General features: G+C 43.2%; 2 protein-coding genes across 3 annotated transcripts in view; both read right to left on the bottom strand.

Annotated features, from left to right (window-relative positions):
* The window catches only part of LOC146675573 (uncharacterized), a 145,996-nt gene that overhangs the window by 41,124 nt on the left and 88,392 nt on the right, over positions 1 to 16,480 (bottom strand). The gene's annotated exons all lie outside the window — the stretch shown is intronic.
* The window catches only part of LOC146675569 (protein NLRC3-like), a 155,390-nt gene continuing 143,735 nt past the window's right edge, over positions 4,826 to 16,480 (bottom strand). Inside the window, exons 8-9 of one of the 2 annotated variants that reach the window (XM_085400509.1) lie at positions 5,669 to 5,842; positions 4,838 to 4,992 (exon numbers count right to left, since the gene is read on the bottom strand). In XM_085400509.1, the coding sequence (XP_085256635.1) occupies positions 4,980 to 4,992; positions 5,669 to 5,842 (187 nt within the window). In that variant the 3' untranslated portion in view covers positions 4,838 to 4,979. Of the gene's footprint in view, positions 4,993 to 5,668; positions 5,843 to 16,480 lie in introns of both variants that reach the window. The other variant, XM_085400508.1, reaches the window with a different exon arrangement.

Here is a 16,480-nt window from a genome sequence, read left to right as displayed (position 1 = left end):
TCCAAGCATGGCAAATCTGACAATCAGTGTCCAGTGCTTTCCCACCATTCAACTGTCCAGCCTGTAACTCAGAGTGCATGTCAGTTTGGTTAACAGTTCAGTTGCCCTATTTTTGGCTGCTTGTAAATTCTTCTCAAGTTCACGATGTTCTATTGGTCTTCATCAGGAGAGTAATTGTCCTTTGGGCTTCTTCTCAGGATAGGGACAAGTGCCAGGTCAAGCTGTAAAATTTTAAGCCAAAATCTGGCCTGTGTTCTCCCAATTATACTACTCTACTGGTTTTGGCGCCGTACTCAAAATTCCAGGTTGAGAGAAGTCCACCTTTATTCATCTGTAACCTGTACTAACACACTAAAACATACGATTAATATCATTTCATTTCTCTCCTTAAAGTCTCCATGGCCTCGTGCCCATCCAACCCCCAAAGAAACAGAGAAAAAACAGTTTTGCACTTTTTCCTTTAATATTAAATGGACGCACGCTGGCCCCCCTTTCTCTCTTTCTCTCTTTCTCTCTCTGTGCTCATACACACACTCAATGCGGGGTTACAAGCCCCCCTTCTTGCAGCTGCTTGAGACAGAGAGAGAGAGACACACTTTTCCTTTTTTTTCTATCTGCCTAGAGCTTTAAGTCTTATATGGGCATGCAAACTTCCTGTCACACACACACGTCTCCTTTCTCCAGCACACGCACACACAAAATCCCTTCTCAGAGGGAGAGCAAAAAGAGTTTTCCTTTTTTCCAACAAGCAGTTTTAGATTTCACAAGATGACAGTTTATACACTAATTTACACTTTATTTACACACACGCACACAAGTACTTTCCATTCTATTTACATACGGGCCCGTAAGAAAAACACCATATGCCAGAACAACTTTATCTCACTTCTCTATTTCTCTGCTGGTGTTTCCTAAACTTTTAAGTAATTAAAAAGCCTCTAAGCCCAGGGCCGCGCCCTTGCTGATCAATTACACGTTTCAAGTACGCCGCCTTGAAAACGGTCAGATTCCTAAATTCTAATTAATTTATAACCGTTTCCCGCAGCTGGAGAGGAGCTCCACCTCTGGTGCTAGTATCAAACCCACACCTTCAGCTTTACCTAAAGCTCACAGGCCAACGACGTTACCTGGTCCCGGCCGGGTCCGCGACCCTGTCAATCAATCAATGCAGTATAAAGGTAATCACTCGTAGATTACCTGACCTGTTTAACGGGCGTCCGAATCTCAGTGGAAGGTCACTCCAGGCTTAGAACCTAACCACGCGTCCGCGATTAGGGGTCAGCGCCACCTGCTGGACTAACTGCATTCTTAGAGAGCCGCGCTCTCAGTCCTAAATGAATTTACTTGTTTTAAAAGCCTCACTGTTGGACCCTTGCCATCCAGTTTCATTACCTGAGGCCCAAGACCGCGTCTCTGCTAATCGATTGGATCAAATCCCCTACACTACCGATTGACTGGCTGGCATTCCCAGTCAACCCACATTTAAACCTTTTAAACCGTATAGACTTAAACACAACCTCTTAACTCAACACTATGTAACATAAACCAAATAAACAGCAAGACACTCAATCAGTTTATTACTAAATTAAATCACTATGGACTGACACCAGAAGCCTATACTGAGTGAAAATTATTTAATTAAATTTAGTTTTAACTTCCAATATAGCGCCTTTGGATAAACATCAACAGGTGGCACTACTCACCTTTCTTATTTCGCCTGGCGTCACTCAGATAAGCTGCCGGCGTCCGCCCCTTTGCCGCCTCCAAGAAGCAGCCGCAAACTCTTCTCCTCCCCACCGGGATTTCGGCACCAGAAATTGTTGTGATTCGTTCGTTATGGATCAGAGAAGAAAGCAGGCTGAATCCAGGTATAGGTGTCAAAAATAGTGATCTTTATTACATACCTCTAAAACAGAGGCATGGGAAGACAAGCGCACAGTAACAGATCTTCGGCGAGCGGAGGCTCTCCATATCTTTTTATACTATTCATGATGACGTCACACAGACCTTACTGGAAATGATATCAAGTCCCCACAATCCCAAAAGTTTCCCTTATATAGACATCAGATGATAACTTTAAGAGAAAAACAAGTGTGTGATCTGTTGTGCATTTTGTGAAACTGTGAGTCCACTAGAGAAGATGTCATGAGACGACCTCCCCTTTGTTAATAAGTGTGTATGTGAGGGAACGTGCGTGTGTTACATAAGTCTGTATATATGTGCACGTTAGTGAGGCCTGACTACGTGCAAAACTGAATGTAACAGTCCAGCTCGAGTGGTGATGGTGATGTTGCAACAGCTTAAGCAGACAGAAAGAATAATCCAGAACAACCATATACTACTTAAAGTGATGGAAATATGTGTACATTAATATTTTACTCAGATTAACATAGATCTAAATAAAAGGTTATTCTGTCAACAGATACGACAATGATATATTGCTGATAAACTGATGCAGACTAATGAAGTAATAATGAACTAATAACAGTGCATGTAAATGATATCAGTGAGATTAAAATAACATACATTATCCTAACAACTCCTTTGAAACAATGTAAGACATTCAACATAATACAGGTCAATCCAACAGATCTAATGATTTTTAAGGGTATAACCTGATCTGCAACAATATCATAATGCAACTACTTTGATCTCATATATAAGGGAACATATGATAACAAAATAATCTCCACACAATGCTGTAGATAATGATGATGATTATTAACAATAGCAGCAAAATATCTCCACACTCTCAATACCACACACACACACACACACGTACACACCCACACATACACAGTAGATAGACTCATTTATAGGTGAGAGGTTAATCATGTTTTTCTTGCAACTGCAAAATTGTGTCTGCAAAATTGACAGTTGTCATAAGACGTGCTGCTGATGTTCCAGAAGATAAGCGTGGGCAGGACAGTGACAGGAAGCACCTGGTGTGGAGACAGAGACAATGTTCTTTTCAAACTGTGTTAAAAGTCATAGTGTTTTTGATTTGACACATGCGTATATTGTATCTGATGACGCATGAGGGGGCGTTAACCCTGATGAATCAAAAGCAATCTGAAGTGTCTTTTTGGGTGGAGATCTACAGCTGGTGTTTCAGATTGTACATCTCCCCACGCTGAGTGTGTTCATTAAAATCAATTGTTTGACAAAGCTCTTCTGGACCATGATTGTTTTTACTCCCCACCTGAATATTTGAACCCTTAAAACTCTAAACCCCCTGGTTTAGGTCGGCAACCTTTCTGATGATGAGTGCATCTAACATTTCCTCAGAAGTCAATGTGCCATATGATTGCATTAGCAATAAATTACACACTTTATAGAACCACTTCGTAGGATTATATTTGTGCGCAGATGTTTGCAGCTATCAGCGAATAGTTATCAGCTATTTTGAAACAAAAAAAGACTTTTTATCCATAACAGCAAATGAACTGTACAACAGAAAATACAAATGCTATTTATGGTCTCCTCACAACAATGATAAGAAAAGTAAACTGGGCCAATATGTCATGTTTGTTAATACAGGGACACACATGTTAATGTGATCTCTGGTCTCCCACTCAGAGACACAGGTCTCCAAGTGTCCAGCATTCAGACCTGAGGACTCTCTTCATGTGAGAGAAAATCTGCTCACACAGATATGTAGAGCAGAATACTGTCAATAAGGCCTCTGCAATGTTCTGAAGACAGTTAAACCTGTCAGGTAGTGATGTCCAGCAGGTGGAAATGCAGCTCCATGAACACGCACAGCTGTGGATTCCAACTGCGTTCGTAGTTCTGCAAACTTTGACCCCACAGAGTCGAGCTTTTCAGTTCAATCAGCTGCATTTCGATGTCCTCTGTGTCCAGCCAGTTAATGCGACACAAATCCAGCTGCTCATTAAAGCTTTCTGGTTTGATCAGAAAAGAAAACATTGGTCCAAACACCTGACGCTTCGGGTCTCTCCTCCTCCTGGGTAACCGACCCCTGCTCTAAAGCATCTGATTTGGATTCCTGAGATCAAATATATTTTCCTTTGGCTTTGTTTTCTTCCCATTTGTGGCTTTAATGTAGTGTTACATCCTGTTTGTTTGCTTCCATCTGTATACATGTCCAGATTCACTGTTATGTTTCTATTCTTACATTGCTGTGTGATCACTGTTCCCTCTGCTGACTGATGTGACCTTTTGTATCTTACACTGATACTTGTCATATTTGTATCTGCGTCTAAAAGATAAAAAGTTTTCCATGCTAAAGCACAGCTCCACCTCCTGCAGTTCTCCCTCTGAACCACTAGATGTCTCTGTTATCTAAATGAAGACGTGCAGCACAGCAACCACAGCAGCGCTCAGATCACACGTGTCCTGTTATTATGTATAAAAGCATGAAACAGGTGAGACAGGTGGGATCAATATTAATGTTGTGGAAATATATGAAAAAGCAACAGAAGAGTGAAAACATTTCCTGTTTCTAGAAAGATCTTTCAGCTCACAGCTGCTCACAGACTGTATTTACAAGTGACAAACTGCAACTCTACAGTACATCTACAGTATATATCAAATATATTCTGTATTCAAATCTATTGAGTGATGTTTGAAAGTCTTTCCAGGTGAGTTTGATCCAGGAGGGTCTGAAGCCAGAGTCAGACAGAGACTGTGCAGAGACTGTAGAAGGACAGAGCAGCAGCAGAGCAGTCCAGATACACTGATGATCCTCTGTCAGATCCAGAGGGACACACACAGGGATGATGCTGGACTCTACATTGTGTCTGACAGTGGAGCTGTTCTCAGAGCAGTTCACTCTGCAGCACTGACAGTCATCTGCACTTCTTCTCATTCCTCTGTCAGTCACTGCTGACTCTCCACCTCCCAGTAACATGGCCCAGTCAGAGCGTCTCTACACACAAGCTGCTGCTGCTTCAACCTCTCTGGATCATCAGGACACAGCTCCTCCTCTCTCAGCACACACACCGTCCTGTTTACCATCATATCCTCCACCTGCAGAGAGAAGAAGGAAGAGCAGATGAGATAAACGAGTGTTTCCAGAGACTCTTCATCAGCTGTCAGTCAGTGATGCAGCACATCCAGTATAAAGAGCAGCAGGGACTTCAGTGCTGGGACTGTACTAGGACTCATTGTTGCTTCACTTTTTCTAATCTTTGGATTTTTATTGAAGTTGATGAAAATGTTTTTCCCTCCTAGTTTGAGTTTGGACTTTCATTCATTAGAAGAACCTTGGTGTGTCCACTCTGAGCTCTGTAGGAACCCCAACAACAAGCCCAACAATCCAGATGGACGGTTCCAGCTGTTAACTGGAGGAATTCCATCCAAACATCTGCTCTCACTAAATTCTTCCTCACCTACAGACTGTGTTCTTCACTGCTTTAAACTTGGAAATGAATGCATTCATTGGTCTGCGTGCTGCTTTGTTCAGAGAGCTGATTGGCTGTTGACAGTGTTTGATCAGAGCGTGTCAGCCATTACTATGGTGACCATAAAGGTCAGAAACAGGAAGTGTTTGTGTCCAATCCTGAAGCCTGTCACCATTCTCCTCTCACAGCTTCACTGAGAAGCTGCAGCTTTACAGGAAACACTGGATCTTTGTTTCATACTGACTGTGTTTAGTACAATACTGCTGACACCACCCACCCACTCACTCCATCACTCTACTTACACCAGAGTCTCCAGTCTGTAGTCTGGACTCTGCTGAAGATCAGACAGCTGCTTCACATCTGGATCCTTCAGGTAGTTTCCTCTCAGGTTCAGCACTCTCAGATGGGAGGGGTTGGACTTCAGTGCTGCTGCCAGATAATCACAGCTGATCTTTGACAAACCACAGCGCCTCAATCTGTATAAAGAATGAAAGATGTAAGTTTATTAGACAAAGTGTGAGCTTGAAATCATTCAGTGTTTCATCATCTGTTCAGAGCTGAAGAAGGTTCAGAATGTAGAAGTTTAGAAAATGGAAACTCCAAACAGCTGAAGCCAACAGGAAGCAGCTTCAAACAGGAAACTGTGCAGAGTTTCAGACTATATGTCCTGATGCAGCCAGTTGGATTTTGGAGATTTGAATCTCTGTTCTGTGACTAAGTCCTTGAATCATTTCTTCCAGTTGGTCCAACAAGACAGACTAAGTGTTGGACATGTGTTGTGGCTCCATCAGGGGAGCTTCTAAATGTGATGTGATGGCCCCTCTGGGTCTGTCAGGTCACAGGACTGAAGAGAGCTCAAACTGGGCACACAGTTGTTCCAGTCTGGACCAAAGACTCTATACTGGGACTGAGGGACTGCTTTGACTGCACCCACGGTGACGTTTTAAAGGCTCATGTTCTCACTTAGATCATCGATTTCTACTTACATTTCTTTCTGGGAAAAATGGGGATTACTTTGAAAACAGGAAGTATTTTCCCCAATAAGCAGCCCTGGATTAGTAAATCACTCCAACATGTTCTCAGGCAGAAGAAGCTGTCTTGTTATGAGGGAGAGAAGAAAAAGATTGAGGCACAGAAACTTGTTGAAAGAGAGATAAAGCAGCTAAAATCAGGTGTAAAAGTAAAGCAGAGGATGAGCTGAATAAAGGACACTCAAGGCTGGCTTGGAAAAGAATGAAGTCCATGGTGGGGATGCAGGACAAGGAGCAAAGATGAATGTGATGCTGAATCAGCAGAAGACTTGGACTCATTTGATTCCAGCTTTGATATCATTGATTTCAATGAAGAGCTTTTTGATTGTAGCAAAGGGCTGGTAGCTCTGAGAGTCCCACTGATGAGGTGTTTGTGTGGAAATCTCTTAGTGGGACCAAAGAGAGAAAAAGCCCTGGTCCTGATGCTGTGGGAGGGAAATGATTGAAGTGTGCTGTGAGGAAGTGACTGGGAGGTTTTCACACATTTTCCAGTCCTCCTTGGAACAACAGGAAGTTCCCAGCATATGGAAACAAGGGTTAAGTGTCCTATGGCACTCAGTGATGATGGTGCTGTGGCCCCACCACCTCCACCTCTTTGTAAAGGAACTAACTGTAATCTGAAGCTTCAAATGGAACTAAGACTTCCTCCACTAGGTGGCAGTGTCTGATGAGAAAGTGTTAGTGGAGCTGGCCTGGAGTCAGAAACAGGAAGATGCAGGATTTGGGCTGAAATGGGGAAAGTGGTTCGCACTAGTGCCTTAAAGCAAGAAGGTTGTAGGTTGAAGCTTGTTGGCCTTTCTGTGGAGGTTGGATGTTCTCCCACAGTCCAATGAAATGCTGCTTAGGTTCACTGGTGCTTCTAAATTGGCTGTAGGTGTGGATGTGAGAGAGTGCTTCTCTGTCTCTCTCTGCTGGCCCTGTGATGGACTGCTCACCTGTGCAGGTGGACCACGCCTCTTGCCCTATGACAGCTAGGGCACAGGCTGCAGCCCTGTGAGCCTAAGCTGAATAAACAGTTAGTAAAAATGATCCATAGATGGCCTGAAATCCCCCAGTTAGCAGTTTGGTAGATAGCTATGACATGCTAATCCCATCCAGCAGCTGTATTCTACCTGTAAGCTGATCCCTGCTGAGCCAAAGCACTTTTTCATATACAAATTACAACCTTTAATAGAAACCTATTGGTCAGCATCTTATTAGCCTGCTGTTAGCTTCATTCCACAGAAAACTGAGAGAAACTAACAGAGTTGATAAAGAATAAAGAGAAATGTGCTGATTTAAAGCCTTTGAAGTGCTTCAGATGATCTCTGTCCACTTCTGTCCACTCATTCATTCATGTAAGCTTTCTAATGCAGCTTTGATCTTCACAGTCTGCTTCATGAAACTCATTCTAACCCTGAATGTCAGAGTGTTCCTCCTTCTCTTTCCCATCATTCATGCTGGCAGTGGAGGAGATTTGGATGTTGGACTGTGTTTTGGATGATGTGTGTATGTTTGTGTTGGACTGCTGTCTGTAAAGCAAACGCACATTTTGCTTTGGATTTCAGTGTCAGACAGACTTTAAGGTGGAATGAAGAGTTGGAGAGTTTCACAGTGAATTATCCAGTGGAGGATTTTTCTTCTTCTTTGAAGGTTTGAAATGTGAACATTGTTCTGCTGCAGTCAATGGACTAAACCAGAGAAGAAGAAAACAGACTTTACCATGAAGATCCTCAGTGTGGATCAGTATAATATCAGCCTGATGTCTGCAGTTTAGTGTCAGCACAACTAAAACATGCTGACTGACCTCAGAGTTTCAAGTCCACATCCTGGACTCTCCAGGAAACCACACAGATGCTTCACTCCTGAATCCTGCAGGTTGTTGTTGCAGCTCAGCTCTAGCTCTCTCAGATGGGAGGGGTTGGACTTCAGTGCTGCTACCAGATAATCACAGCTGATCTCTGACAGACCACAGTTCTCCAATCTGTGTAAAGAATGAAAGATGTAAGTTTATTAGACAAAGTGTGAGCTTGAAATCATTCAGTGTTTCATCATCTGTTCAGAGCTGAAGAAGGTTCAGAATGTAGAAGTTTAGAAAATGGAAACTCCAAACAGCTGAAGCCAACAGGAAGCAGCTTCAAACAAACACAACAAGAGAAAAAACTCTGAATGTTTCACATTAAAGTCGTACATTTCTCATAAAAACAGGACAAAGACTTGAAAAAGTCGTATTTTTCCTTCCAGGAACCACAAGGCTTCACTTTTAAAGGTGAAGTGTGAAAGAAATGGACATATTTGAAATCCAACACCTTTTTCCAGTCACATTATTAAAGCAGACAAACTACAAGCTCATTTTCATTCCAACAAGTCATCTTCTGACCTGGACTAACAACACTGGTCTCTATGTGCAGCTGGCTGTGAGACCAGTGCTCAGGGAGCGTCTACAAAGTGCAACACTGAAAGAACATCACACACTCATTTGCTTCCAGCACTTTCACACAAACATCTACTGTCATTATTGTCACCAAACTCTGTGGATCCTTTATTGCAAATTCAAATGGGATCAAATGGTCAGACAAAACAGGGTTATGAGGAAATATGATGAAATGTTGTGTATTAGCAGCAAGTTGTCTGTGAAGGTTCTCAGTCATCCAGGTCATCGTAGTCAAAGGAGCTTGCAAAGAAAAGCGTCTGGACTTCTTTAAGTTACTTGAAGACGTTTCACCTCTCATCCGAGAAGCTTCTTCAGTTCTAAGGTCAAATGGTGGAGAGTCCCAGATATAAACCTAGTGGGAGTGATCCCCCACAGAGGGACAAAAGGACCCCCTGATGATCCTCTAATCGCCTGAGCCAAGGCGTCTGGGAAGGGATCTCAAAACTGGATTGTAGATGGCAGAGAGTTGGTGTCGTAAACCCCGCCTCTGTTCAAAGATGGTCGCTCACAGTGGACATAGATGGCTTCTTTCACTCCTCTTTCAAACCATCTGTCCTCTCTGTCCAAAATGTGAACATTGGCCTCCTCGAAAGAGTGTCCTTTATCCTTAAGATGCAGATGGACTGCTGAGTCTTGTCCTGTGGAGGTGGCTCTTCTGTGTTGTGCCATGCGCTTGTGAAGTGGCTGTTTGGTCTCTCCAATGCACTGTACAGCATACACCACATTGTTAAGCTTGTGTTTAGGAGTTTTGTCTTTCGGGTTAACCAGTTTCTGTCTGAGTGTGTTGCTTGGTCTGAAGTACACCGGGATGTCGTGCTTGGAGAAAACTCTCCTGAGTTTCTCTGATACACCGGCTACATAGGGGATGACAATGTTGTTGCGTCTGTCCTTCTTATCCTCCCTCGCTGGTGTCTGGTCTTCTTTTCTGTGCCTCTTTGCTGACTTTAAGAACGCCCATGTAGGATAGCCGCACGTTTTGAGTGCTTCCTTTACATGTGTGTGTTCCTTCTTTTTTCCTTCAGGCTTAGAGGGAACATGTTCTGCCCGGTGGTGTAGGGTCCTAATTACTCCAAGTTTGTGTTCCAGAGGGTGATGGGAGTCAAAGAGGAGGTACTGGTCCGTATGTGTGGGCTTCCGGTAAACTTCGATGTTGAGGTTGCCGTTCTCTTCAATGTGCACAGCGCAGTCCAGGAAAGGCAAACAGTTGTCCTTTGTGTCTTCCCTGGTGAACTTGATGTTTTTATCCACAGCGTTAATGTGCGCAGTGAAGGATTCCACTTCTTGTGTCTTGATTTTGACCCAGGTGTCGTCCACATATCTGTACCAGTGGCTGGGTACTCTTCCTTTGAAAGACCCAAGAGCCTTTCTTTCCACTTCCTCCATGTAAAGGTTGGCTACAATAGGTGACACGGGGGAGTCCATGGCACAGCCATGTTTTTGTCTGTAAAAGCCTTCGTTGTATTTGAAATATGTAGTGGTGAGGCAGAGGTCTAACAGGGTGCAAATCTGATCGGGTGTGAAGTTGGTCCTGTCCTCCAAGGAGCTGTCTTCTCGTAGTCGTTTTCTGACAGTCTCCACGGCCTCCGTGGTGGGTATGCAAGTGAAGAGAGAGACTACATCAAAGGACACCATGGTTTCATCTGGATCCAGGGTAAGTTTCTGGACCTTGTCGGTGAAGTCGGTGGAGTTCTTGATGTGGTGTGGGGTGTTCCCCACGAGAGGAGCAAGGATGGTAGCAAGGTGTTTAGCAATGTTATAAGTGGCTGAGTTTATGCTACTGACTATGGGTCTGAGTGGGACAGCTTCCTTGGGGATTTTAGGAAGTCCGTAGATGCAGGGTATGGCACCCCCTGGGTAAAGGCGGTGATATGTAAGGCGGTCAATAATTTTGTCCTTTTCAAAGTCTTGAAGGCAAGCTATAACTTTCTTTTTGTAGCTGCTTGTGGGGTCTTGCTTTAAGGTTTCGTAGGTATTGTTGTCACTGAGGAGAGTACTGATCTTTGTATGGTAATCTGTAGTGTTTAGGACCACGGTGCATCTTCCCTTATCAGCTGGTAAAACAGTGATGTTGTGGTCTTTGCTCAGGGAAGCGACGGCCTTCTTTTCCTGTATTGTGAGGTTGGATGGAGGGACTTTGGCACTGGAGAGTGTGGCTGAGACTTTCATCCTGATTTGCTCTGCTTCTGTCTGTGATAATTTATTAATCCGTATGGCAGATTCTGTGGCTGTGATGAGGTCCACTATGGGCAACTGTTGTGGAGAAATGGCAAAATTGAGTCCTTTGGCTAATACTCTCTTTTCAGGTTCAGTGAGAATTCTGTCTGAAAAGTTCTTAACCCATTTCTCCTGACTGACTTCAGGTGTATTTTCTTCTCTGGGTTGTGTAGGTTCAGGATGAGGAGTGTGTGTTTTTGAAAGCAAGGTGTGAAATTTCCTGCGTTGTCTTTCTTTTCCTTTAGAGTGTTGGGCCCGCTGAGCCTTGTCCACAAACTTGTAAACCTCTTCTAAGATTGGAGAGGGTAGAAGGATTTCCAGTTCCTGCAGGGTCTGGCTGATCTTGATCTGGAGGGCATCTATGGTGAAATGGACCTGTCTTATCCTTTCACTTAAAAGGTGATTTTGTGCTCTCTGTAGAATCAAGTCTGCTCTGTATCCCCTGACAGTGGATCCAAGGCGCAGGCTCTTAGGAACAACTCTGCTTTGTCTACATCTTAGGTTGAAACGGAGATGGTTCCTATAATCCGCTAGTTTCCTTGATTCCCTTTCATACTCCCGCACCAGTTGAAGGGTGTTCCTCCCAAAATGTACGGCAATATGTCTGTGAAGGTTCTCAGTCATCCAGGTCATCGTAGTCAAAGGAGCTTGCAAAGAAAAGCGTCTGGACTTCTTTAAGTTACTTGAAGACGTTTCAACTCTCATCCGAGAAGCAGAGAGGACAGATGGTTTGAAAGAGGAATGAAAGAAGCCATCTATGTCCACTGTGAAGGCACACACACACAAGCCTTTATAAGAAACAACACAATCATCTGCGCTTGACTTGTCAATCCAAGTCCTTAGCCCATGAGCCCGCGGTATCACACCACAGATATTCCCTTACTTTGAAAAAATAAAGCCAGTTTTCAGAACAGACCTGATGTTTATGCTACAGCCTGTTTACCAATATAATCAATATCAGATATCAGAGCAACAGAAACCTCGGTGATCAGGACGCTGGGACTGAGAACAGGAAGTGGCTCAAACGTCACAGTTTCATTACGTCACCCTGAACTCCACCCACGGAGTTTCTGTCGCCATTGTAGTTTTCCCGTGATAAAGGCGGGTCTTTCTGTGAATCTGCACGCTCATTGGCTAATAACTCGGGATTGACACATCGTTATCCAATGAGCGTGCGGGAACTTCCGACATAAAGTTGTTTCCTTTGAAAAACCAAAGTCTGATTATTTTTGCCTCCACTGACGGAGCCTGTTGTTCCCGCCACAGAGACACAGTAATGTCAGAGCGGTGTTAACACTCACCCTGCCTCAGCACAGCTCTCACTCTCCTCCTGCTCTCTCACACTAAACGGAGGCTCAGCTAAACTCACTTCCTCTCTACTTACAGGAAACCAGCGCTCAGAGGAGCCGACCGGCCTCACATTTCACCCACAGACACGAACAGCGTGGAATTATTTTATGTCATAAGAAGAAACATATTCATGTTAACACTCACCTGCCTCAGCTCCACCTTCCTCCTCCTCTCAACGGAGGCTCAATACTTTCACTTTCACTGCTGCTCCCTAAACACAGAGGATGCTGGGACTTGTAGTGTTTTTCCTTCCGGTACGGTCTTCCTCTTTGTCTGTTTGTGTTTGTGTTCAAGTTATTTTGATCATGTAAACATCAACAGAACACGTGAAGCCACACAGAGTTTGTATGTCGAGGTGGGTAGGAGGGTTTGAGGGTTTGGGGAGGGGTCAGAGGGAAGAGGTCTCTGCAGTTGCAGGATCTCTAACATTAGAATCTAAAAATGTGTCTCATATAGGTGTTATTTTGGTACAGTTTCAACAACTCCTTATATGGTACAAGTTCCTCTTTTCTGTCTGGCTTCCAGTATTTATTAATATGCTTGTATATTTCTACACTAACTTCCTGTTTTTCAGTCTGGCTGAGCACTTAGTTTGTGAGTCAAAAGTGGCCTTGCTTTACAAACCTTCATTATTAAAGTACATAAAACAATATAATCAGAAAATAAGCACTAAGAATATATTAATAACATGGCAGTTCTCCCCCTTTTCGTGTTTCCTAAGAAACACGACATAATTCCTGATTCATCCCATTAAGTTTACCTGCATGTTAAAAGGCTAAAATATAACAAAAGAGATTATGCTAAACAAAATGAAACCTTTCAATTGCCCAACTCTATCTGTCCCCTCAACGGGTTGTATGTTGTTGTATCCCCTTTTTTACCCAGAATCCCAATTTAAACCCACTTCTGACTTCCCTCAGTGCTCACTGTAAACTCCAAACAGATACAATTAGCTTTTCTGGTAAAAGGTCGTAGATTATTTTGTCAATCTTTGGAAAACATCCTCTATAGAGTTTCATCTTTAAAACTTAGTCCTGGTTTCTTCACCCGCTTTAACAGGTAGAGCATATCCGTCCTGAACACTGTGTTTGGGCAATTTACATAACATAGAAATCCTACAACTATTCCTAAAGTCCCTCTCATTACTCTTCATTACTTTTATGCTCACATTTAACCTGTGTCTAACAAGCTTTAAATTTCCTAAACAACACATTTTCTGGAACTATGGTTCTCTGTGCTCTGTGCTTCTTTTGGTTCCCCTTTCTCTGGTTGGTTCTGTTCGGTCTGGGGCTTCCAGGATTCTTGCCACCCCTGTAGTTGCTGTGGTCCTGAAATCTTCTCCTGTAAAGGATCCTATTCTAAAAATCCTTCTATCCTTTATATTAACTTTACTTAATCTTTAATTAATCTTAATTTACTTGATCTCAATGTTCTTTATGTGTGTGAGCAACACTTTTAATTTTATTAAACACACCCAGGGTCAGATATACACCATCACCCTATCAGCATAAAAACAGACAGAGACGTTCCTCTTTCTGTCACATTCTTCCATACATGGCAATTTGTTTCACCTTCCAGATGATTCCTGGGGACTTACAATTTCTTGACTCTTCTTCTGTCACTTGTTACTAGGCAGCTCAAATGCAGTTAGAAGCAAAATGAATTCCAGGCCCTCGGCCTGGCCTATGTTTAAATCATTTGTGTTTGTAAGCGTGTATGCGGTTTAACCTTCTGCTGCTCCAAGTCACTTACACAGTAGATCATCGGGACATTGCGCCCAACGAAGCTTAAGACCTTGAATAGACTGAGCATCAACTCTTTCATGAGCACAATATGCAATGTGTGTATGCAATGATTATAGCTGCACCTTTAATAAAAGTTTTAGTCTAATGCCAGTAGCTTTAATAAACATTTTAATGCAGTGTTAATGATGAAGGCTATATTGTAGCAGTAAAGTATTTTCTTTATTCCCACATTCCCTCTCTTGACCTTTCAAAAAGAAAGGTCACCACACTTCGTGTTGTGTCACTCCTCGGCCCATTCGGCCGCTTCTAAGTCCATCAATGGCATCATGGCCACCAGAACCACCGTTCCAGGGTCCACTGCCCTCGTTATTACATTTTCCAGCAGTCCTGTGGCACAAGGAATGAGACAACAACCGCAGGTGACCAGTATCGCTAAAAAGTGGCAGTAGAAAACATTGCAGACATGAAAAACCCCTCCATTTCCCAAACACTGAGGTCATCCAGCTGTCCAGCGGATTGTCAATTCCCGAGTGCTCATGCATGGTTTTAGACAGAGTTTTCAGCCCCTCCAGAGCTCGGGTTACTGAGCCATCTGGAGCAGTGTTGTTGGGGATAAAGGTACAACACACTGCTCCAAACATGGCACCACACGCCCCCTTTCTTTCACGCCAACAACATGTCTAGGGCCATTCGATTTTGCACTCCCATCAGTGAGGTCGAACCCAACTGTTCTGTGAACCCCTCCATGGCATCTCTGGTCAGGTTAGAGAGGCTCAGCACATTATAATGAACATAGTTTATGCGATCAACATTCTTATTTGGAGTTATCCATATGAACATATGTTCAAATCCTGAAGCTAGTTGGTCCACTAGTTTATACTCATCTGGAACTCCCCTGGGCACTCCTATTGAGTCAATCCAGGTAGGCGAGTTCATTCTAGGGTCATAAGCATGTATCCCCTGTGTCCCTCTCTTTGCCAAAATGTGTCTCTTACATCTGGCCACCAATGTGCGTGTGTCGCGTTGTGGTATGGCTTTTACTTTGTTCCCAATTAGCATGAGTGGAGCTCCGAGTTGCACCATTGCGCACGTCCCTTCACTTCCCATATGTGCACGAACCAAAAGGGTGTTACGTCCACAATAATAATAGAGCCCACTTCTTGCCCATGTTCCAATTAAAGTGTTCGTTTGGCTTACTTTGTTTGTGGTTCTCCCTGTGAGTGTGACAGAGCACCAACTTGGGTCAATCTCTCCCAACTTGTACTTTACCGTATCCGTTGAGAATTTAAAGCATGTGTAGTTGTTTCGTTTGGGCATGAATGGTCCTACTTGTGTTTGCTTGTGAATTAGGGGAAATAAGCTGGACAAGATAGTGCAGTTGCCAGTGCTCACCGCTTCTCTAGTCATCTGCAACATGCAGTCATAGCCCCACTTGTCCTCTGGATACAGTGGTGTGGGCTCCGTGAACAAACGTGGTCTAGCTGAAGCACAGGCAACACAATCAGATACATGTTGTTCTTTAGCATTTTGAGCCACCCAGTCCAGCCAGAGGTTACTGTCACTGAAGCCGGTGACACGCTCAATCAGGACCTCAGTCCTAGTGTAATCCACCGTCAGGACTGGTCTCCCATTTGTTTCCTGCTCCTCTTAATGTAATGGTACATTTTATTTTACTTTATCAGACTTACCCAAAATATATATGCTGTCGTTACTTTGCTCCTGTCTCCCTCCAGTACCAGCTATTTTAATAATTTACTGTTTTAAAGGGAAAAAACCTTGGTCACTTGGACAAGTCTTTGTTATTCTATAACTGCATTTTTATATGAAAAGTCTAGCGATCCCCTATTTGACTCATAAATATTACTTTGGTTGTAATTATTTTCCTCTATCAAATTTAATTGACTTCTACAGTGGCCTGCTTTTGTTAATAGTAACATGAGTAACATCCAACATTTTCTCCCCTTTAGCATTTGGTATTTCCCCACTATATAATGTACTACCATAATCTACACCCAGTCAATAAAACAGAATTTTCTCAAAGCAAACATCAGCAACCCAAAATCAGCAGCCCCAGAATTAAGACTTGCGCTCCTCCTGCTCATGGCAAAAGCAAAGCAAAGCAAAGCAAAGCATCCCCTTTCTCTTGCCAGCGTGGTGAATTGTTTGTCAGCATTTATTCATCCTACCCTTGGTCCAGTCTTTATCTCAGTGCCCAGTCAGTCCAACCTTTAGTCCACATCGTCAGTCCAGTCACACATAATGGAGACTCCTGCGCAAATAATCAGATTCTCCACCCTCAGCAACGTGAGCTCATTCATTTGTTTTATTTTGTTTTGTTTTTTAGGAAAAGAGTTCTTTATG

This window comes from Rhamphochromis longiceps, linkage group LG3 (genome assembly GCF_057381845.1).
Source record: "Rhamphochromis longiceps isolate RC_006_pf linkage group LG3, R_longiceps_female_GT1.1, whole genome shotgun sequence".
NCBI classification, from domain to species: Eukaryota; Metazoa; Chordata; class Actinopteri; order Cichliformes; family Cichlidae; genus Rhamphochromis; species Rhamphochromis longiceps.
This window is presented reverse-complemented; position numbering and strand designations above follow the sequence as displayed.